This window comes from Benincasa hispida, chromosome 7 (assembly GCF_027475165.1).
Source record: "Benincasa hispida cultivar pf3 chromosome 7, pf3_genome.v1.1, whole genome shotgun sequence".
In the NCBI taxonomy this organism is placed as follows: Eukaryota; Viridiplantae; Streptophyta; class Magnoliopsida; order Cucurbitales; family Cucurbitaceae; genus Benincasa; species Benincasa hispida.
This window is the reverse complement of record NC_143484.1, coordinates 49,448,043-49,472,323: the sequence shown is the minus strand read 5'-3', so window position 1 is coordinate 49,472,323 and position 24,281 is coordinate 49,448,043. Positions and strand designations below refer to the sequence as shown.

The 24,281-nt window shown below is 30.7% G+C and overlaps 2 protein-coding genes across 4 annotated transcripts; both read right to left on the bottom strand.

The window, feature by feature from the left end:
- Positions 1-6,687: 6,687 nt before the first annotated feature.
- On the bottom strand, positions 6,688-10,623 carry LOC120081762 (Protein phosphatase 2C family protein). 2 transcript variants are annotated; one of them, XM_039036918.2, is made up of 9 exons: positions 10,150-10,623; positions 9,543-10,041; positions 9,003-9,174; positions 8,736-8,889; positions 8,588-8,651; positions 8,386-8,493; positions 8,174-8,299; positions 7,834-8,063; positions 6,688-7,333 (listed from the first exon to the last, which is right to left on the bottom strand). In XM_039036918.2, exons 2-9 carry the CDS (start codon positions 9,762-9,764, stop codon positions 7,108-7,110), a joined length of 1,302 nt encoding a protein of 433 aa, XP_038892846.2. In that variant the 5' UTR covers positions 9,765-10,041; positions 10,150-10,623; the 3' UTR covers positions 6,688-7,107. The 2 variants fall into 2 exon arrangements, with proteins under 2 accessions (XP_038892846.2, XP_090171834.1); XM_090315708.1 differs by having other exon boundaries at positions 9,543-10,612.
- Positions 10,624-15,963: 5,340 nt separating this feature from the next.
- Positions 15,964-23,237, bottom strand: LOC120081441 (Protein kinase superfamily protein). 2 transcript variants are annotated; one of them, XM_039036307.2, is made up of 5 exons: positions 19,340-19,479; positions 18,052-19,199; positions 17,716-17,745; positions 17,290-17,541; positions 15,964-17,168 (listed from the first exon to the last, which is right to left on the bottom strand). In XM_039036307.2, exons 2-5 carry the CDS (start codon positions 18,758-18,760, stop codon positions 16,192-16,194), a joined length of 1,968 nt encoding a protein of 655 aa, XP_038892235.1. In that variant the 5' UTR covers positions 18,761-19,199; positions 19,340-19,479; the 3' UTR covers positions 15,964-16,191. The 2 variants fall into 2 exon arrangements, with proteins under 2 accessions (XP_038892235.1, XP_038892236.2); XM_039036308.2 differs by lacking the exons at positions 18,052-19,199; positions 19,340-19,479 and adding an exon at positions 22,516-23,237.
- Positions 23,238-24,281: the final 1,044 nt, after the last annotated feature.

Sequence of the window (24,281 nt, the reverse complement as noted above, 5' to 3'; positions counted from 1 at the left end):
TTTCATGTTATAGATACATGATTTTTTTTCCCCCCCAACCATTAACCTTTTATTTTATGTAATAATATTATATCAATATTTTATAATAACAGAGGAGGGTGAAGTTGATAGGTGGAATTGTTACAACTCTGACGGGAAAGGGACAGAAAACGGTGACACGTGGAAGACAATTAAATGAGGATTCCATTTCTGGTCGAGAAATTAATTAAAAAGAGTAAACGTGTGAACCACGCTCCGCAATCATACGAAACACCTGATGATCCGTACATTACACGAGCCTCTGACGCGCGTGTCTAATCTCGAGACTATTTAATGCTATCCTTTTGCTTTCCCACATGGAACTTCGTTAATTTCCACCTTCTCCGGTTCTCCCTTTTAATTTTATTCCTCTTTTTCCCTATTTTTATCTTAATTAATAATTTATTTTAAAAGCTGCATTCAATTATTTCAACTGCTTTCATTAATATTCTCCACCTTGTTTGGAATTACAGTAGCTTTAAAAATAACTGTGGATAACTGTATTTCTATACTAATAACTTGTGAATAGAAATACAAGAGTGTTTGATAGATTTTAATTTTAAATTTTAAAAAAATTAGTTAAAGTGTTTGGTAAATTAATGTTAAATTAGTAATTTGAAAATAATTATTTAAAAAATATGATTTGAATTGCAATCATTTTTATTAATTAAAAAAATAATTGTTACAAGAATTTGAACCAATTAAATTTTGGAATAAATGTGAGAAGATAAATTTAATTAAATGAAAATTTGAGATGGATAAGGAAAGATACCAAATTCTTAGGAAAACTAAAACCTAAAAGCTTCGTCAAATAAATTCTGCACATTAGAACAATTTAAAAGTGATTAGGGGTAGATTAATAAATAAGTTGTTCTACCAAACAGTCTAAATGGTTAAAATTCTCGATTTTAAAAGCAATCCCAAACGGACCTTTAGTAAGTCCTCAAAGTACCATTATTATATTAAAATTTGTTGGCTTCGTTTCTCATCCTATCAAATAAAAAAGTTTGATGTTAATGGCTCAAATCCTCCACCCCTTCAAGCTTCAACATTGTTAAACTTTGTTGTGAATTGTTTTGAACCAATAGTGTAATCCCCAAAAGAGACATGATGTGGGATAAATTAAGAATGCATTAGCTACGTGAATATTGAAATAGTGTAAGAAACGAGTCACGATAAGAAAAGATAAGGGAAAGTGAGGAAGTTGAGCCAAAGGGCCCAATATACTCACCTCGACCGACCCCTCCTTTGTGGAGGCCCACAACCTTGACCTACTTACCCCGAACTAGTCTCTTTGAGCCATTTTCAAAATAAGTCAAGAGAAGCCTCATGATTCACGATCCTATAAATAAGAGGCCATAACAAAATAAGTTGTTATTCCTTCTAAAAAGCTTGTTTTGACCCTTTGATAGAAACTAACTTAACCATTTCGTAGGTGATCTTTTCTCTCAAACTACATATTTACCGTTGTTGTCGTGAGAATGTCAGGTGAGTTTTTCTGTCCAGATTTTGGCATCAATAAACTAAAAAAAATAATAAAAAATCTTAAATACATCTTATTTGGCATATATATAGAGATAGTTTTTAAAGTATTGCTTTCTCCCTAAAAGTTTATACATTTAATTGACCACATTTCTCGTCAATATGAGTTAAAGACATCTACTTTTTCTTTTGAAATCTACTTCTTCTCTTCAAGCGTGTTCAAATTTTTATCCCCATAATTTTATGAAAAAAATGACCAAATTTCCATTCAATATCAAAGCTATATTTTAATCTAGTTAACATTATTTAGTATCTTTATTTCTTAAAACTTTCATTCCCTTTTTAAGGAAATAACACATACTTAATAAGAAGTTCAATCTCAGTAGTTCACCATGGAAAACAACTCTCTAGTAAATAAGTTAAATGCTCTTCCATAGCTTAATGAAAAAGAGATCGAGTGAGCAAACTATTGTGACAATTTGAACATTTCAATCACTTGAACCATTACATGTGATAAAAAAACGAATATTATTTACCTCTCAATATCATTGAATATTAATTATAACACACTAGCTTAAATATAATGTAATCGATTAAAGTATTAAATATTTTTCTTAAAAACCATATGTTTGAATCTCTACTCCAAATACATTGAACTAAACATATGAATACATCAGTACGTTAATTATTTTATGAGGATGATTTTTAAGTAAGTAATTATTAATTCAGTTTTCTCCTACATAGGTAGGACATAGTTGGTGCATACTTCTTTTGAAGTTGGATGTTCAAATTTTCACCACCACATTTGTTATATATATAAAAATTAATTTACTAAAATGTATACCTCCAGAAGTAAGTATAAGTTTTTTTTTTTTTCCATTTATAAATAAAATGTTGAAATATATAGAATACAAAGGTAATGATTATTGTAAACGATTTATATTTTGAAAAAAAGAAATGGCAGAGGGCAGAGGGTGAAGAAGGTCAAAAGAAAGGGTTGATTTAGACAAGCTATTCTTTGGAAGATGCACAAATAAATAGCTTTATTTTTCTGCTTTTGCTTTTTAAGCTTTTGCTTTCTGCCAATGAAGCCCTTTCATTTCTCCCTATACAATTTGTCATTATTGTTCTTTTCTATTTTACACAATTTTTAATATCATACTATAATCATTATTTTTTGTATTTTAAGCCTTTTCTTTCTGCATTTTACTGTCCTTTATTATTATTTCTTATACCAACATTTCAGGCCTTTTTCTAATCTAATCTGCTCAATTAATAATCAATAATTATTTTTATATCTCATTAATATTTCATCCTCCCCCGTCCCACTCATGTTTCAATATCTAACTTTAAACCCTCCACTTTCATTTTTTTCCCCCTATTTTGGTTCTTAAATTTTTAAAAATACCAATTTTAATTCTTAAATCTCTAAAAAGTATTTATTTTAGTTCTTCTTATTAAGATTACGTTAATTCTTTAAAGATGAAATCACATCTAACACGGATTGAGCAAGATAAAGATGAAGCAAAATATCAATAATCAACGTGTCAAAATAGTGAATGACTAAAATCTTAGATGCAAAATGACTTTTGAAATCTTTATAGAAAATCATTTTACCACCAAATTCAGAATTGAAACCCTAGATTTTTTTAAGGAGAACTAACTTATTTGGTAGTGTAGTCATCCAAAAATACAAGTCATATCATCATTATGTTTAAGAGTTAACAGAATTTTAATACTATGGATAAAGTAGACATTTTTTAAAAGTTCAAAGACTAGAGTGAACGTTTTTGAAAGTCCAAGGACTGAAATGGAATAAGATTCAAAATTTGGAGAGCAAAATAGAATTTAAACCTAATATTTATAATATCCCATCAATAAATATTTTAGTTAAATGAGTAGTCTATCAAGTTATTAGAAACGCAAGCTGTTATCGATAGAGTTATATTTTCTTTGTGCTGCTATATTTATCCCTCCTCATCCTATTTATCGTGATTGAATTCAATGTCGGAGAGGTGATCAATCCAATTAACAACAACCCATCAGACTTTATCGAGGTTAAGAACACAATGGATGGGATTCGTGTTTTGACAAGGTAATTGGAGTCTAGGTTCAATACCTCACATTTGTTGTACTAAAGAAATGGTACAAAAGTTACTTGAGGCAAGATCGATTTGTAAATAAGATACAAATATATGTAGATGAGATTCTCCTCATTCATAGTTTATGTTTAACTAAATTGCGAGTAGTAATATTCTAATTCATGATTTTTTTTTAGCATAACAATTATAGAGATGAAGAATCGAACCTTCAAAATTATAAGAAAGAAAATCATGTCAATTATCGTTGAACTAAACTCATTTTAACTGTAACCATGATGTTACATTTATTGAAAACTTAAAGTTACTTGGAAATTATCCTTATGGATCAAATAGTGCTATATTATTACTAATCTGCCAATGCTAAATTTATTTTTGACACATATTTTCATAATGTATAAAAAAGAATTGGTTTATATAAATAAAAATTACCCATGGATTCAAATACTCAGTAGCTGTTGTGCAATGATGAATATTTGACATTAAACACTGCCCTCCTTTATTTGTTAAACTAATGTCAATATTTAAATATTATTTAAGCCATCCATAGCAACTCTTAACCTGCTTCAAGTCCCAAGCCATCTATTACACTAACACATTAAAAAAAGTAAAAGTCAAAGTAACTACTATAACCTACTTGATATCTTTAACTTTATCAAACTTTTTGAAAACCTACTTACTTATGATAAATAGTAAATCATTAAAATGAAAAAAAAGGGGTTAAATGATAAATTGGATCTCTATGATTGGGAAAAATTTTAAATTTAGTCCCTATGATTTAGGGTTAAAATTTAATCCCTATAATTTGATAAATTTCTTATATATAATTTCTACGATGGGAACCGTTTATGAGAATTTCATCGTATTATATGAATTAAATTCTAAATTTTTTTAAAAAAATATAGAGATTAAAATCGTAATTTTAGAGAGACGCATTTACCAAGACAAGGTAGATATATGAAATAATTGAAAAGGTGAGTGTTTTGAAGTTTGGGAGCGTTAAGTTGAATAATTGTAAAATCAATAAAAGTGGCGCCAAAGGCAAAGATAGGCATCATTAACTATGGAGCCTTGTAGTTATATAAAACATGCAGTTTTGAGTCTCACCTTCAAACTTTCACCTCAAAAAAACAAAAAAAATTGCTTTGATTTTAGGATGCAAACACCATAAAGGGCCTATTAAATCCATGTTTCATCTTCACTTCACCCAAAAGCCAGACATTTCCCCACTTCTTTTGGGAACATTTTAATTTTGTATTCAATTTTTAACTTTTAATTTCCATTTCACTAACGACTTGTTTTAAATATAATAAAATAAATAAAATATTTATAGATATAGTAAAATTTCACTGACTATTGTGTCTATTTGTGTCATGACAAATACAAATATAGACTATGATTTTTTAAATATTTTCAACAATTTTATTATTTAAAATAATTTTTCTTTCACTAATTCACCCACTAATTTTAATAATATATAAACATCTATGCAAATTCGAAGTTTTGCAAATATTTAAATTTGATTGATTCCCTAATTTAACATTGAATAGCTCAATAACAATTTAGCTTACATGTCGTTTTTATTTGTAAGGTATATCTCTTTTTAAGTATATCTCTTTTTAAGTTTAAAAAAAAACCATTTTTTTTTCAAGGAAAAGTTAGGATAAGAAATTGTAACACATTTTTAAGTCTAGTATTAAGATTATACCACAAATCTAGGTTTATGGTGCAATCCAATGAAAGTAAAAATTTATGGATAAAAATTGATAAATATTATTTTATCCCGCTTCTTCCACCTTCTTCTTCCTTTTCTCACTTTCCTCTACCGGAGGGAACATGTAAGCCGTACATGTAGAACTAAGAATGCAACAAAAAATCGAAAAATCAAATCAATCCAAACCGATCTAATAGTTTGTTTCCGATTTTTCGTATAAAATTGGACATCTTGATTTGTATTTGGAAAAAACCAAAAAGTATTGGTTCAAATCAATTTTTTATTAGAAAAAATAATCAAAACCAAACCGACATAATTGTATATATATATACTCTTAAAAATAAACTATCTTTTAGTATTTTAATTATTATTGTGTATGTATATTTGTTGTTTAGAAGAAAAAAAAAACTAATTATTATGGAGCTTGTATGTTTTTTATTTAGAAAAATGTCAAGAGAAAAATGTTAATTTTCAGTTTATGAAAAAAGAAATAGACCAAATTTTAATTTTAAATTAACAAAAAGGACCAATACAAAACAAAGTGATAATAAAAATAAAAAATAGAAGAAAAAAGAAAAACGCCAAAAATCGAGAACCGAACCGATAATAAATTGATCTAAATAAACCGACTAAATGATTTTATTCTTTATTGAACATTGGTTTGGATCACTTCTTTATAAAATCGATTGATTTTGTTTGATTCTTGGTTGACCTCAAAATCGACAAAACTGAACCAACTACCACTCAAGTGGGAGAAAAAAAAGTGAATAACTTATATAATAAAGTCCAAATAATTATTGTGAACATGGTAGAATTTGAACTTGATCTTATACATAAGTAGTATCCACGTAGATCAAATAGAAACCATCTATTTGGATATCAAAACAATGCATACTAAATGAGTTCCTATTTTTTGATATCCAAATGTTAAAACATGATAACGATATTAATATCAAGCATGGTACCGAAGTTACATAAACTAAAATGAACAAAAAGTTAAACACTAGGCAAATTAAACGATAAATTTAAATTCAACCTTTAGAATAAATCGTGTAGTCGAGACTTAGTAAAACAAAAATCGAATCAAGTGAATAAGATAATGGTTCAAGTTATAATCACCACTTTATAAGGATCTTCTTACCCACATTATCCCTATTTCTAAAAGATTTTTCGTTGCATGATAATAACTAATAATATATGCATGGTATACAAATATTTAAATTGGGTTGATGGCTTCTCGTTTGGGAGTTCTTTACACGGGTTCAACATCTTTCAGTTGGCCCATCCTTGGTTTGATCCATAATCAGCCATGGCCCGTACAACGGCCCATATCACAGCCCAAAATCCCAATTTACTTTGAAACAAAAATCACTATTTAAATAAATAAACAAACTTGTATCATTCAATACTTGAATAGAACAGTGTGTCTCACTACATCCTCTGATTGTAGGCAGAAGGCAAGATTATAAACTTTGATTCAGAAACAAAATAAACAAAAAAATGAACTTTCTAATATACAGGCACAAATTTCAATTTGTGGATTAGTTAAGTCTCATTTCATTTTCAACATTAGCTTAGCTTAAATAATTAGCTATTTACTTTTAGCTCCTACCAACTTCAACTCTTCTTACTTTATAATGGCTACTCCTCAAACATCTTTCTTTTCAATTCCTAACTTCCATCTTACAACACTTTGCATAGTGTATATTATACTATCTGTAGTGAGCTATGCACCCGTCGAAGTAGATCCAAAGAAGAGAAAGAATCGAGGAGTTAATGATAAATGGAAGTGATCTACGCCACTCTTACCCCGCTGGGACGTTTTCCTTCCATGGCGTCCTTCTTGTTTCGACAATCGGCACAAAGGAAAGGCCCTTGCCATGGCTTTGAGCTGGTGGAGAAGATGGAACCAGCATGAACAGAGATGCCCTCACTGGGAGCAAGATCTACTTGACATACAGCACAAGTGAACAGGCTGGGTGTGCCATGTCCAGATCCACTCAACTCTACAGTTCCAAGCCTGCAACATATGCATATATCATTTAATTCATCTTTATCTTTCCAAATGAATCATGCATATCACATAAAAAATCTAGCAAAAAAATTGAGTACGAATCATTGACAATCAAATCAGTAGTTTAAGCACATTGCAGCAGATGAACAATCCATAAGCATATATGAGATAGAAGACTTTGTTATTCGGGGAGTCATTTATGAAACCCAAGTTTACTTATTTCGTTTCTACATTTCTCTGCTCACCCGGGATTGCAGTGCGACGACAATTACAACATCCAAACCTATACCTGCAGTGTAGCACCAGTATCTAATAGGATTTATAATTGGCAATCCCTTTAGAAATTCAAGAGTCCATGATCTAATTTAATGATTGACCGACTTCAACAGATTGATCTTCGGCAATTGTTCGAGTTCATCAATACTATTTATAGTTATCATTTTAATGGCAACTTTTAACAACAATTGTTGCATGGATAAAAAATGATCCAGAAAGGAAAGACCTACCTTTCAGCCAGCATGGCAGAGCCATCTTCGAATAATTCTTCCACGAAACCGATGGCTGATAGCCTCTTTGATAGCTTATTAGAACTGTGAGACTTTTTCCTGAATAATAGAGACTTTAGTACGCTTTGTTTCTTCGGAAGAGGGGAAGACTGTGCTGAATTATCAGGAGGAATTATGTCTACAACTATGCAGGTTGTATCATCTTTCAAGCCTCTTGTTCTTAAGGCTTCCTGTAGAGATCATGGGAATGAAACTTCAAACCAATGAATTAAGAAGAAGAGATGCTGGAAAGTGAAATTTCCAATCACCAAAATGTCGATATGAAAGTCACTTGAATTACCTTCACTACTTGCCTAGCAGCAAGCTCTGCCGGTAGTCCACGGCAGGACTTTGCAGCCATATCTGATGATAAAGCATCCCAGATGCCATCGGAAGCAATGATAAGCCTCCCACCTGCGTTTGATAACTTTAAAATGAAAAGCTATATTAGAGACGTCAAAAATAGGATTATCATATACAAAATGAAGTTACAAATCAGAATAATGTAAATACCTTTACTTGTTTCACGAATGGAATTGGAACTATAAACTCTCCAACATCCATGTCTCCAATGGATCGAGAAAGGCATAAGCCTCCTGGCCAACAACGGAGTGGGCCGATCTGTAACATTCGAGCAAATACACAATTGAAATTAAACAAAGTTCTTTGAAATTATAGAATGCTTTTATTTGACCAACGGCTAAAATTGCTTCACCTCAGCACCACCAACAATGCTTAATCTTCCAATTTCCCCACCGCTTGCAGTGACACGTTCTCTCCTGCATTGACCGCAAAAATTAATCAGCCAGTTAGCACGATGCAACCGAAAAGAGGATAGCAATGGATTTGAAAAGGAAACATACTCTTCAACATTCTCTTCAAGTCGATGATCAACTGTTAAAGCAGATACAGCACCACATTGAGTATCTAAAATACATCGGGAATCTCCAACTGACGCTACTGTCACCGTCCATCCATCGATGATCACAAACGTAGCTGTAGTTCCAGAAGTTTCACCTGTAAAACATCAAAGAATAATTAGATCAGACTGTAGAAAGTATTGTTATTGACAAAGAGAATAAACTATTGCCAAATGACCAATCATTGAGGGCAGTGTACAATTCCCACACCTCTGCTCTGAAACTCCTTGTCTGTCTTCACAAAACCAGCAACCAGTGCTCGTGGTAGAGCTTGAAGCCACTCCTCCTGCCCGAGGCCACGGGGAAGTGCACCCAAGACATGACTCAACAAATGTTCCTTGGTGTAAATTGCTGCAGCATTTCCATTGTGTCCATCAAATATCTGAAGGCAGTAGAAGCAAATAGTGATCAACACAAAAAACTACACATCAACAGGAAAAGCAAGAGAAAATCCTAATTCCAATGCTCAAGAAATCCCATCTATAAGATCATATAAAGCCAATTACACAAACATCCATCAGAAGGGGTGATTTGAAAAGGTCTCTTAAGATCAAGTGAAGATCTCAAGAGCCCATTTGCAGAATCCTATCAGAAAAGAACAAGAGCAATCCAAACACAAAATCTCATGTTCAATCAAGACTTTCCTTGAGAACAAATGAACCAATTACTAGAAAATGGCTTTTGTGATAACAAATAACCAAGACTTTCCATGAAATTGAAGTCATCAGAAATAAGGAACAGTGAACTTACAGCGAATACAGAGAAAGTGGAAGAAGGGTTCCCAGGAACTCGCTGACAATCAGTTTTCATGAGAAAATAATCTTCCCCCTTTCTAGACTGCGCCGCATTCCCATATCTTACAGTCGGTTTCTCCAATTTCTCACTCCTCACCTCTTTACTGATCAAAGCAGCAAGAGGCACCAGATTCTGATGATGATGATGATGATGGCGTCTCCCTTCTCTGGAAGCCATTGACACCCAGAAAAGAACTCCCCACCTTAGGCCTTAGGGCCCAAGATTTTGATCCAATCGACAACTCCACAAGAATAAAACAGACCAAAATTCGCTCTCAACTCGAAATACCCAGTTAAAACCCCAGTATCACAGATTCCTAAACCTCACTGAAAATCAGTTTAATGGGGTTTGTAAATTATCAGAGAACAAAGATCCGAACAGACAAAGAAAGAAGAAGAATGTGAATTACACTCCAGAATGTCTTGCGGCTTGTCGCTCAAAGTCAAGAACAGATCTGATTAAGACAATAAAGAAGAAGAGCAAAAGAAATCAACACGTAAAGAAAAGGGAAACGCGTAGAGATGACGAGGAATGAACTGTAAAAAGATTATAAATGTAGAACCTGGAAATTCTTAAGAAATGGAAGAGATCCCCACAAAGATACTTCCATTATAATAAAAGAATTAGAGATTTTAGGCAGAACCCAGGTCAGCTTCTTGACATTTTCCTCCGCCAAACGCCAAACACCAAACCGACTCTCTTAAATTTCAATACCCTTTGTTGGGAATGGAATATGGAGATTTTGCAGGTACTTAAAATGGTTTTCTTCTTTGCAACTTCAACTATAATAATTTATATCTGAACTGGGAAAGTGATGGAGAAAGTGGCTTTGCTGTAAAAGCAATAGAAACAATTTCCGATTTCTCTCTCATCCAAAAGTCAGATTCCCTTCCAATCTCTCCTTTGCATTTTTCTTTCATCCACAACTGTTGTAGACAGTGAAATTGAAATACCCATTTAAAAAGTTTTGGTTTTGTGTTTTTTACAGGGTTGGTTTACCAGAAAGGAACACAGTGTTCGAATGAAAAGCCAATGCAAATGGAATCCATGACGTTTCCTTTTAATTTTAATATTCCAATCATAATATTGATGAATATATTTGCTCAATCATTTGATCTCAACATCATTTGAGCACTGAAAAAATATTCTTAAAATTTTTAATCATGCCACTCCTTTTTTCTTTTATTGTTTTTAAAGTTCAACACAATATTTGAACTCTTAAAGATTACAACTTTTAATCACTTAATCGGCTAAAGACATATAATTATTTATGTAATTGATTTATATATACCCACTTAAATAGAATTCATTGTTTTCTTCCATATTAAGAAATAGAAAATGAAATTCTACCCGTTCTTTAAAATTAAATCTTTTTAATTTTTTACGAGTCTCAAGCTTATTTCCAAATTATCTCCATAGTGTCGCTTGTAATGCTCAAATATATTAATTGATACATTTATCTATAGATCTACTTTATTGATTTTACTTTTCCCACATATAGCATATCACACATTAGAGCAATACATCTCCAACAATTAAAAAAAATTCTACCATAGTTTTACCAGCATTTATAATACTAACTGAATCATAGTTTATAATCTTTAGAAAATGCAAAAATAGTCAATTGACGTGTATTTTTTTACTTTCAAGTCAGATGTTTAAATGATCATATCGAAGTACATGTTACCAAAAAAGAAAATAATTGATTATAAATTTGAATGTATTCTAAAATCTTAATGATAGTTTTCTAAAATGACTATAATTTGTAGGGTTATTTTCAAATAAAAGAAAGTTAATCAATTTATTTACAGTAAAATGTCACTATCTATCCACAACAAATCGTAAGATGACCGTGATAGAAATCTATCGTAGTCTATCAAAATTATCAGGGTCAATAATATACGTCTATCAAATGACATTTTACTGTACTAACAAATATTTTTAATAGTTTCGTTTTTTAAAATAAATAATATAATTTTTATACACAGAAATATTTGTAGCACAGAGGGAGAAATAAGATTTAAAAGAAGAAAAAAGGGAACTTTTTTCTTTTAGATGTCTGGCTGAACTTTTTACCTTTTGCACGTGGAGTGAGGGTACAAATAGTTGATACAATGATGACCCATTTAAATTTAGTAATTATTATTTATTTTTATTGTCACTTAAATTTTGTTTTTGTTATTTATTTTGCAAGAGTAATTTTAATTTGTAGGGGGGAAAAACAAATAAATTTTATCCACAAACTTATGAAGTTACTCATTTTTAACCGCAATTTTTTTGTTCCATTATATTAAACTTCTAAACTAATATAAATGTTTCAATCTTAATGTTAAATTTGAAAAAAAAAAATTGTTGTAACTTTTACTTTTAAACCAGTTGTTATTCGAAAATACATTAAAAATATATTGTTACACGTTTCTAATGAATTATAAAACGATACAAAATTATAAAATTTCTATAAATGGATGAAGTAAAATTTTATTATAATTTATAAACTTTCATTCATTTGTATATGAATCAAACTTAAATTTATATCAAATTTAACGTTATAGGAATTAATGAGTTGGTTTTTGTAAAAATTAGTGAAATTCACGGTAGCCGTTTGGTTTGCAATCTAGATAATGTTTTATGTTTTCAAATTTATTGAATTCGTTGAATATGTGTTCGACAGACAACTTGGATTCTATTTCTGAAAATTGTTTCCAGATTTTTTGATCCAAATAATATAAATTATGAAAACAACATTTTAAAGTTTTCATTGTATCAAGAATTTGAATTTTAAAATTTAAAATGCAGGATTATTTTAAATAAAGTTAAAAACATTTACAAATATAGTTTACGTCATGTTATAAATTAATTCAAATTTTAATAAAATTAAAATATTTATTATATAATATATTATAATTAGGTTAAATTCCAAATTCAATCTCTATAATTTGGATAAAGTTAAAAATTATCCATATGGTTTTAAAATTTAGATTTTAGTTATAACTTCAGATAGTCTCTATAATTTGTTAAATCCTTTTAAATAACCCTTATCATAGGGACTATTTATGAAGTTTTTATCAAACTATATGGGCTATTAATTAATCATAAAATCTAAATTTTAATTTCTTTCAAATTATAGGGACAAAAAAATTTCAATTTAACCTATAAATTATATATTATTACAAAATAATAATTTTACAATTTTTTTTTAACGTAAACTATGTTTATAAATAAATTATTAATAATTTACTATCCACTAATATTTAGTAGGCAAACTATAACTAATTTGTAATTATTTAAATTAGAATCTAATTTATGAATTCAGCTCAAAAGATGAAATATAATTCTGTTTCATCTAAATAAGAGTTCTCTTTTTCAATCTTATAAGATTAGAAGTTTTTTTTTTTAATTATGAAATACGTTTACTAAGTTGGATAAAAAATTAAGTCATTTACTTTAATATATTTGAAAAGGCCCGAGAGAAAAAGTATTGCATGGTACGGTGATTTAAAACAGTAAAAAAGCTGACACGTGTGAGTAAAAAGTAAGTATGTTTTTTATTAAATGATGACATGACAATGATGTGGAAATCTCAAACGCTTCGCTCGGCACGTGCCAGCGCCACTCATAATTAATTTACTATTTTATAGCTTAATATTCTCTAATTCGTAGCAATTTTAATTATGTCATGAAAAATCCAATCATATCATTAAGGGTGTTAAAAAAACTATTGGAAGACGCGAAGAATCCGATCAACCTATAATATGATTGTGAAGATTTAATACTTTGATATTTTATATGGAAATTTAAATTTTGAACTTTGAAAAAAACAATTACATGCCGTTGAATTATGTTTATATTGTTCATTCTTCTTATCTAACAACTTAATTTTTATTTTTGTAGCTTATAAATATAATTGGTCTAATCAATTTATCAATATGAAAGTATGTAAAATATATTGCTTCTAAAATTTATCAAGAGTTTGACATTTTTTCCATATAGGAAAATTTTCTTAAAAAAGATTTTGTTTAAAATGAAAACTCAATAACCATATCAAATTTTTGTTTACATTATAAAGCTAATATAAAGATGAGACTTAGGAAATGGACAGCTATATATAAAAATATTCTATGTCTGTCATCTCTTGGATGGACTCTAATTAAAACAAAACATATTTTAGTTACACAATTCAAATACTTAATTATGTAGGAAAGTGATACTGACAGTGGTTGAATAGGTAAAAATAAAAAATAAAAAGGTTTTATCTTTTGATAAATTAATTAAAAGTCACAAGTAACGAGAAGTAAAAGGTGTGATTAGCACATGGATAGACTTATTTTCTTTCCATTGGAATTAAGTAACTAGGAGTAACTTTATTTTCTTAATAGAAAAATAATTCTGGATTTAATATATAAATTTCATTAATTATAATTAAGGGGTAGATTAGCATGTGATAGTCTAATACATAGCCTAATAATTGCTTCAATTAGATATAAAGTTTAGTCCCTCATTGAGGGGTTTCTATTTTCAATTTATAATATGCTCAGGTATCCAATGCCAATGCTTCACACATTTTTCTTGTCTTTTTCTTTTTAACTACAACACAATTTTCTTTTTAAACAAATATTTAATCTTTAATTTCAAACATACCCTACTCTAAATCTTCACTTATATAAACATTTGATTTTTCCTGATTTATTTCTAATTATTTTTTTTTATAAAAATAATATAGTCATATTAACGACAAAATAAAAAATTACTGAAGTTAAGACAAATTACAAGGTGACTTGTGTCCCTAATGAAAATTATAGACAAAATGTCAGTATATCCTGATGATGCCACATATTTTTGTGACCAATACGGAAAAATGGTCCAAACAATTTAGAAGAATATATAATAAAATGTGTGACATATGTGATAATTATAGAATATCTTAATTCTCAACCAAGTTATTCAGTTGGTAAATTTGTTAGTTCTATAGTTATAATTATGTAATAAACTTTGAACTATACTTTTATTTAGTCTATGTGTTGCCATAAAATTTACGAAATGCTTACATGACATGGCAAATTTAACATATTATAGATGAGTTAACACGACGCGACAATTAGCTGACATACTAATAACTACGGATGGATACGGAAGTAGCCTGAAACAAGTTCTGTAAGTTTAATATTTGGGTTTTAAAACTATATAAAATAAAGAATTATGTGGACGAGAATTTGGGAGTTGATATAGAAAAGGACTTGAAAGCAGCAAATGACCAAATCAAAGTATGTGTGTTTTTGTGGATTACAGTACACATAAAATGACATTTCTCTCTCTACACATTTCATTTTTGGCCTTTCATTTTTCTTCCCATTCATTTGTCTTTGGACCACACGACTCTTCATAGGCTCTATTTTCCAACTTCAATCTTAGGGGGTGGGGAATCAACTTTATTTTATATTTGATTTCAATTTTACTTTCCTACAATTTTCTTTTTTTAAATAAGTTTGTTTTTTTAACATATAAAGAAAGAAAAATGTTCTACTGATTCTTCAACATATATATTTAAATAACATAAGACAAAAAATAATCAAAATATTATCTTAAAACTAACCAACAACCAATCAAATTCTTAAAAAACCCGAAGTCAAAATTTCACTCAAGTAAGATATAATATAATTCTTTTTTTTTTATATATATATACATAAAAAAAAATGTATACATAGCACGTAGTGAATGTGGACATTAGTAGCTATAAATTACATCAATTAATCAACAACATTTCACCAAACATAGATCTTTCTAGATTCCCAAGTCCTAAAAGGTAGAGAGTCTTCATCCTCATTTTAAAAATAATTACAAATTTGCAAAAAAAAAAAAAAAAAATTATCAATGTCCTAGAGACTTGAGAGTGGTCTCCCAAAAAATAAAATAAAATACCACCTATGTCACAGGGATAAGAAAAATCATATAATTCCTAGAAATAAATGACAGAGAATTACTCTATGAAGAACATGGTTTCATAGAGAGATGCCAAAATAACAGGAGATTTTCTCTCTGCCTATAATGTTTGAAAAGGTAGTAAGCATAGAGATAAATTTCCATAGTGTATTTATCAAGTTGAATAAATAAAATGGACCAATCTAAAAAGAATACAACAAACATAAAAGTTAAAATTACTAAATTAAATTGAAGTCAATAAAAAATTTAAAAGAATGAGTTCCTTGTATGGGAGGAATGGCCATTTATAACATGCAGTACACAAAGCATAAATAACCAATAAAACTCTGACCACTGCAGACTGCTTTTGCATCCACTGAACACAAAGTTGTGGTCAATGCTTCATTCTTATCATTGGGCTACCAGGCCCAAAAAAGTAAAAGCCCAAAGAAAAAAAAAGTATAAAAATGTTTCTCTTTCTAGAGCTGAGTAACTTTCAACCATTCATGTTTACATTCCCTATCCTGTATGTAATTACAAAAAAAAAAAAAAAATCATTCAGACATATAACATTTATTTATATATATATGTATTTTAAAAGAAGCCAAGTGATTTATTTCTTTCCTAAACTCTCATAATCTGATTCTGAACTTCTATCATTAAAACAAAAAAGAAAAGAAAAAAAGAATTAGGAGATGGATGATATTGAAGTTGAAGCACTAACAAATGAAGTTGAGCTGATCCATTTATCAGCAACAGAAGTAGGGGACAACTGCTGCCTCTTGTTTTTCAACAACTCAATCTCATCATACTCTGGAGAAGGAGATGGATCAAAGCTTTTCAACAGTGCACTATTATCCTGCAAATTCTCACTTTCTTCCCCACTCTCAATCCTCTTCAAAGTTTCCAGCGCTTCTTCCATTGTAGGTCTTCTTTCCTTGTCTTGCTGCAGACAAAGAAAAGCTAGCCAAGCCATGGCCATTATCATCCGCCGAACATTTTCATCCGATTGATACCCGAGGCAAGGATCGATCAGCTCATCAATTTCCTGTCTTAGAATTTTGTTCACAGCTAAGTTAGACAAGTTAATCTCATGCCGATGCCTTGTTATATCAACAGCTGGCATTGACGATATAAGCTCGATTAATACGACACCAAAACTATAAACATCACTCTTGGTCGTAAGCTGATAACACTGGTAATACTCGGGATCCACATAACCAGGGGTCCCTTGAGGAGCAGTTGAGACATGACTAACATGGTTTGGGAATAATCTAGAGATCCCAAAATCAGCAACTTTGACAGAAAAATTGTTGTCTAAGAGAATGTTAGTAGTCTTCACATCACGATGAATGATATCCGAAGCATGGAGATAAACTAAAGCACTTGCTGTTTCAATGGCAATGTTCATCCGTATAGGCCACGTGAGCAAGCTAGGACTTGCTTGTTCTCCATGGAGATGATCAGCAACAGTACCATTTGGGACAAATTCATAAACAAGGAGAAGTTCACGACTGCGTCTTGAAGTACATCCATAAAGGGAGACAAGATTTTTATGGCGAAGGCGGGTGAGAATTTTAACCTCATTCATGAATTGCTCTACTCGTCTATAGTTATGTTGATAAAGGCGTTTCACAGCAACTTCCCGGCCATCGTGGAGTTTGCCTAGTTGGGTGAAAAATCAAAGTTGTAGACCATAAGTTCCTAACGATTTTTTTGTTTTCATATGCTCCTTAAAATGAAATTCAACAAAAGCAAGTACAGAAGAAGAATGTTTTTGTCTTACCGTGATACACGGTTCCAAAACCACCATCTCCAAGTTCTTTATCACGATCAAACTTGTTAGTTGCCGCTTCGAGTTCGACATATGAGAAAACAGGGACTTCAAAGCACACACCACCACCATCATCCAAGTCGAATTTTGAGTAGGGTTCACAAGATATATTCCTTGTTAGGATATTTGGAGCAGCATGCCTTCTTCTACGGTACCAAAGAGCAAATAACAACAAAAGCAGAATTACAACTGAGAATGCAACACCTGGAGACAAAAGGGAGGGGGAATTGGAGTCAGAGTTTCGGTCACTTCGACAAACAACTAGAAAATAACAAGCATAAATGTTAGTACATGAGAGAGAGGGTGGGGGGGTGGATATCACATGCTCAGTGCCTATCGACTTGAAGGAATTAAAACTTCTTAAAGAAAGTTACACACCTAGTGCTATCCACAAATTCCTGTGCTTATCTGCAATAGCAATGAAAAAGAGTGGTGTTAGTTTCGAACCAATAACCATTCATTGCAGAGTAATCCAGCTTTTGTTCTCCAGAGTACAGATCATACACAAGAACACACTCCAAAAACACATCTGAAATACCAATACCCCCTCTTTCAGTAAATATAGGAGGAAATAGAGAAGGGGAAATGAAGTAGAAACTAGGAAACTGTAACACGGAGAGAAACCACAAAACCTAATACAGATAATTCAAAGTACCGTGGACTTTTGCAGACAACTCGTAAAACCTAATCCAGATAATCCAGATAAGTCAATACCTTTTCTTGTTTTTGTGTTTCCATCTTTACAAACGAAGTATCCCTGGGAATCCGAGCATTGGCCTCCTCTATAAAAACATTGATGACAAGGAGTGGATACGGTCACTTGAAGTTGGAAATCAGAAGTAAACTCAACAGCTGAGTTATTAGCACCAACCGGGCGAACTGGAACAAAAATTTTAGACTGGGAAGAGGGACACTTGGGTGGTGGAATATTTGGGTCGAGGTATGTGTAATAACCAGAGCAACTAAATGAACTTATGAAAAGAGGAATAGCATCTTTAGGTTTATCTGTGCAATTATACAAAGTAAGATTATTATCTGTGGATAAAGAAGACGAAGGAGAGGCTGGAAGAGCCAGATCGTCTATAATAGAACAATTGCGAGAATTTATTCGCTTCTTTAGTTCTGAATCATTGATATGGATGACATTAGCTTGAGATATGGCAACAACATCAAACCATAGTTCTTCTTCACGTCTCAGCTGGATTTTTGGCTGTCCTGAGCAGTTAACAGTGTATAATCCGCAACCAGTGAGCGACATGTTGTTAAAGGGGAATCTTATGAGGCCCAGATTTCCACATTCGAAGGACGGGCAAAATGGATGAACGTAACTGCTATCATTCATAGCCAACGAAAGTTCAACTAGCTGAGCGAGAAGAAATGACAAAACGAAACAGAATAACCCCATATGGAATTCGGTATTCATAAATCTACCTCGATCCCCAAATCTACCTCAAATCTACCTCTCCGAGTTGTTTATGATTTCTAGGGTTTCCAGTCAGGTACGGAAATCTCGAAGAAACTGAACGGGAATAGAATAAAAATCAAGGTGGGGGCATCCTCCAGAAATTTACAACGCAGTCTATGGGGAAAATACGGGTCGATGAATTGGAGAGATCCAATTTACGCCCAATTGACCAGCCATTACATAGACTTGACTCTTTGACTCTTCATAAACTCTATTTGAACAGTCAAAACTGAGGCCATAATTAAATGAAGGTTTCGTCATTTGTAGCATAAGGCTATCCAAACCCTAGAAATTTCGATCTCTATGGTCAGAAGTCTTCGCCCGAGATGAACCGACGGCACGATAAAGTCAGAAATTGGTTGCAGAAAAACAGAGGACGAATAGTACGCGTCTGTGACTGAAATTTTCACGCATTACGAAATAGAGAAACGTAAGATGACCAGAATGTAATAGTGTGAATGGGAAGAACGTAACTTAGAACCAATCAACAGAGGAAAATCAGAGAGCTGAGATGAAGAAGAAGACGAGAAGACTCACAGCTTTAATAATCATCGCCGACGAAGAAATTGCTCGAGTTTCAGATGAAGCGATGGCTTGCACGGCGGTGAGCGATTCACAAATTCCCGCCTCAGATATGTATATTAAATATATTCCAGAGTGTTTTCGTGTTGATTGAAATGTGCTATCTATTGGAATATTTTAAAATATAATTGTATAATAGACCTAATTTTAAAAATCAGTTTTTACCTTACAAAATTACTCTTAATTTTCTTTTTCACTCTTCTTCTTACTCCTTTTCTCGATTTCTCTTCCATCATTCTTTTTTTCTCTTTCTCCATTTGTTGTCACCCATCAGAACATTGCAAAGGTGTTGCCATCAAAATATTGTAAAAATGAGGGGAGATCGAAGTTAGGCATCGCCCATCGAGAGAGTGAGACACGAGAAATAGAGAGCTTGGAGAACGACAACAGAAAGCCTATTTTAGTAATTTCACACGAATATCATATAAATAAAATGTTAACAAGATCTCAAATTTCAAAAGTATGCAAAATTTCGTTCCACTACGTCCACCTCTCATCCATCCATTGGACCTAATATTTAAATTCTTAAATAAAATGTGGTGGTAGTATTTTAAATTTAATTTTAAAAACTTTTAAGTCAAAATTAAATAACGATTAAATGAAACTTCAATTATTATCATTACTGTTTTAAACCAATTTAGATTAAACTTTTTAGAGTAATGATTTTCCTTGAGCTTAGTAACCATTTTCTCCCGCAAACTTTAACATGTAACAACTAAATCTATATATTTTTATATTTATAACATCTTATTTCATCTACTTTAATAATTATTTATTTAGTTCTTGTATTATAACTAAATTATTAATCTCTCGTTTTGTAACAATTATTAATCTCCCGTTTTGTAACAATTTTGTTTTTTTGTTTGTGTTTTTGAAATTTAAGTCTATAGATATTGCTTTCACCTCCGAATTTATTCCTTTATTATCTACGTTTTTTACCAATTATTTAAAAATCCAAGTCAAATTTTAAAAACTAAAAAAAGTAACTTTTGTTTTGACATTTGACTAAAAATTTAACTACTGTACCTAACAAAAATGCAAATATTATAAGAAATGGGGAAGAAATATGCTTAATTTTCAAAAACCAAAACAAAAAATTACCAAATACAACCTATAATTTTGAATTTTTTTGGACTCAATTGTTACAAATCAAAATTTACAACTAAATCATTGATTTTATGAAAACTCAAATGTCAAAAATATATTTGTTTAACTGAACAAAATTGTTGTTTGAAGAAGAAATGTTTTATAACCATTTATAAACAAGATAGGATATAAAATAGAAAATAATAGTACGATCTAAATTATTAAAATTATGATAAAATTATTTCAAGATACGTATTTAATTACTTAAAATAATTTACCATTTTATTTCATTTTTTTAAAAAATTATACTTTCATATCATTGAAATGGTTTTAAATAATTAAATATATGATCATATTGAATAAAAAGTAATAAAAATAAATTTAACCCTATCAAAATTACTCCCGACAAAAAAAGTCCCTAATACGCCAAGATGAACAAAATAAATGGATTGTCGCGAAACTGGCTTAGAAATAGAAATAACAATTAAAAAAAAAAAACATATTTGAATCATTTTCAAATAACTTCTTAATTTTCATTTTTAAAAATAATAACTGATATTTAATTAATGTTATTCAAAAAAATTAGGGAAAATATTTAAATTGAACAAATAAAAATATATTTATTTCCTCTTCTTATTTTTATAAGATTTCCAATAAAATTGCGACGAGACAAGAAAAGTGTAGTAATTAATGAGTGCCGACGTCTTTTAATAAATTCCATGAATGTACAACGCAACTTGACCTCCTTTCCACATTTAACCCCGGCCCCACACGTCCACATGCCGTTAACGGAAACTTTATGATTATTTAATCCAAAAATATTAAAACCCTTTGGCCTAATCCCAATGCAAATCAAAAGTCACCCAAATCCACTTTATTTCCTTATGCAGTCCTATTAATTTATTTATTTGTAAAGAGAAAAAACAAAAAACTTAACATGCTGACATTTTTGTCGTTTCGTAACAGTTTATTCTTTTATTTATTATTTTTTAAACTTAAAGTTTGTATATACTACTTTTTTACTCTCAATTTTTTCATTAATTAATGATTTTAAAATCAAACAAAAATTTAAAAACTATAAAAAGTTATTATTATTATTTTAGAATTTGACTAAGAATTTAGTAATTATATTTAAGAAATATGTAAATCACTTTAAAAAATTTAAATAAAATGAATTTAATTTTCAAAAACAAAAAATGAAAACAAAATGATTAACAAACAAAAAAATAAAGTTTTAGGTTTTTTTTTTTTTTTTATATATTATATTATTCTTAACCCCTTTTTTTGGAGCACAATGTTGAAAGATATAGACTTATATCTACTTTAATTATATTATTTTGAACTTATTTATAATGTAGCTTGAAGATGTAAAATTAACTTGTTAACCTCACATAAACACCCTAAAAAAGAAAATTTAACTACTGTAAACACACCAAAAATCGTAATGTTATTAAATGAGACAGCATTAATATTTTTACTTCTCCAATTCACTCCACTTTGGAAAAAATATTAGCCACATTTTAAAGTTTAACCAAATAATTTCTCAAATAAAATCATTTCAATTAAAAGCGAATATTGATAAATTAAAAAGTATTATTTGAAAGGGTCAACACATCAATTTTTATGTCACCCACCTTCATAAAATATTTTTAAAAAATTCGTACACCATATAACAAATTATGGTAGGATAATTTAGTGAGAGCATAACTAGAACATAACCTAAGTTTTTTCTTTTTTCCTTTCTATTCCTTTTTTTTTAATTTTTTTTTTTTTAAAAAAAAACAAGGTTTTTGTTGTCCTAAAAACAATTGTAGCATAATCAAACCATTACTTGCTTGCTTGCCCATAAGTGGAAATTTTTAAGAATCCTCTTCGTCGAAGTAAAATTAACATTTGCATAAACGATTAAAGAGCATTAAAACTTTTTTGTATGGGCTGCAACCAAAATGAGATTTAAGCAAAAATGAGAGTTTAATATATTTGAAGAATCGATTTTGTTGTGAAGAAGAAAAGAAGCAAAGCAATCCAAAGAAAATGGAACTAACCCGGCGGAGTACAGTGAAAAGCATGGGGTCGATCAGGACAATAACACTTGAAAAGATGAGTCGAACTATCAAATCCACAGAACCCATCGCTGTTGTTGCAGAATCTACACTCTCCGGCCGTCCATTCCACCACCAGCCCATTTCTCTCCGCCTCATCCCGGCTTTCCTCTCTGCCGCAAATGCCGTCCTGTCCGGCGGCGAGACGGAACCGTTCGTTAGGCAGAACAGAGAGGTTTCGAATCAGAGGACTACAGTCAGATGCTGTTAAAATGGCGTGGTCGGAGAGTCGGACGGAGTGATCTTCGTATGAAATATGGCGGATGAAGAAGTCCCTGCCGGCGAGATGGAGAATCGGGTGGCCGTTTTGATGACATTTCAGCTTAAATCCCGGGTACCCACAGAACGGCCGTTGGCGATCTTGGATGTAAAATGGGTATTGAATTGTCTGGTTGTCGCCGCAGGACATCGGCCGCCGGCAGGCCTCAAAATGGAAGTCAACGGCGGCGGAGGTGGAGGATGTTTCCGGCGAGAGGAAGATGAGAATGAAAATAAAGATGGAGAGATTTGACACCATCTGGGTTGGGAAGATAAGATTAGAAGGCAGAAAATTGAGGGGAAACAGAGAGAAATTTATGGTTTAAAGTGGGGATTGATTGGAGTTGGAGGGATTTTTTTGGGTGTGAATGTGGGTGGAGTTGAACTTTTGGGTAGTGTTGTGTGTCTAAATGAATTGAATTTCAGAGTATGTGAGCCTCAAATCATAGACCGTTGAATTGTTCTATAGTTTCTTTCAAATCCATATCCCAAAGATTTTGGTCTTTTGTGTATATAGTTTGACACTTTGACCTCCATGTGCCCCATTTAACATATTAAATTTAAACTCATTTGACAACTATTTAGCTCTCTTAAATGTACCTATCTCGTTGCTTCTTTTGTGTATGATAAAAGAAGTGGGGAGCATATGAGTTAAATATAACCTAGACTGTACTTAATTATTGTTCGAAAGAAAAATCATATCAATTAACTTTGAGTTAAGCTCACTTTATTTTTTTTTCCCTCTCTTCTAACTTGTCTTTCAATTTTTAAAATAAAATAAACTTCATCCCTTCAACTTAAAAAAATAGTTTCAAATATTGTTGAATTAAGAGTTAACAACATATAACACTTTAATAAAGACCTCATATTTCAATTATGTCAACATTTTTTTATTATTTACACAAGTGTTTAAGTCAGTTGGTTAAATACACAAAAATTAGGATTCAGCTACTTTTTTATTCTCAACCTATAATTATACTTCTTGTGGTAGACAATTGGAGAGAGAAATTGCATTTATGATATCTTTTTTCATATTTATGAATCATTTTCAACGTTGGAGAGATAATATACATTTATTGTATTCTATTAATTATTTGAGATTTTTTCTTATTGTCAATTAAAGAGAGACAATATACATTTATTGTATTCTATTAATTATTTGAGATTTTTTCTTATTGTCAATTAAAGAGAGACAATACATTTAGTATGATTTTATTTTACATTTAACACATTTGGACGTATCAAGCAATTGGTTTTTCTGACGGGTTACTAGTTATTTTAAATATACCTTAGAACATTGTTTTAGTTGTTTGCAAATGTTTAACCAATATATGAAATATACTATGGTATATAAATCAAAGATTAACCCAATGTTCAATATCAATCCCAGTATATATAAAAAAAATCTTTTATATCATTGTATGTATAATCCCAATAAATCAAACTTTAAT

Coding starts and splice junctions, on each gene's coding strand:
- LOC120081762 (XM_039036918.2), bottom strand. CDS start 9,764: ATGGCTTCCAGAGAAGGGAGACGCCATCATCATCATCATCATCAGAAT. Junction 8,494..8,587: donor GCATTGTTGGTGGTGCTGAG/GTGAAGCAATTT, acceptor CGAATGTTACAG/ATCGGCCCACTCCGTTGTTG. Junction 8,300..8,385: donor CATTCGTGAAACAAGTAAAG/GTATTTACATTA, acceptor TTCATTTTAAAG/TTATCAAACGCAGGTGGGAG.
- LOC120081441 (XM_039036307.2), bottom strand. CDS start 18,760: ATGAATACCGAATTCCATATGGGGTTATTCTGTTTCGTTTTGTCATTT. Junction 17,746..18,051: donor AAACACAAAAACAAGAAAAG/GTATTGACTTAT, acceptor TTGCTATTGCAG/ATAAGCACAGGAATTTGTGG. Junction 17,542..17,715: donor GAATTTGTGGATAGCACTAG/GTGTGTAACTTT, acceptor TTTTGTCTCCAG/GTGTTGCATTCTCAGTTGTA.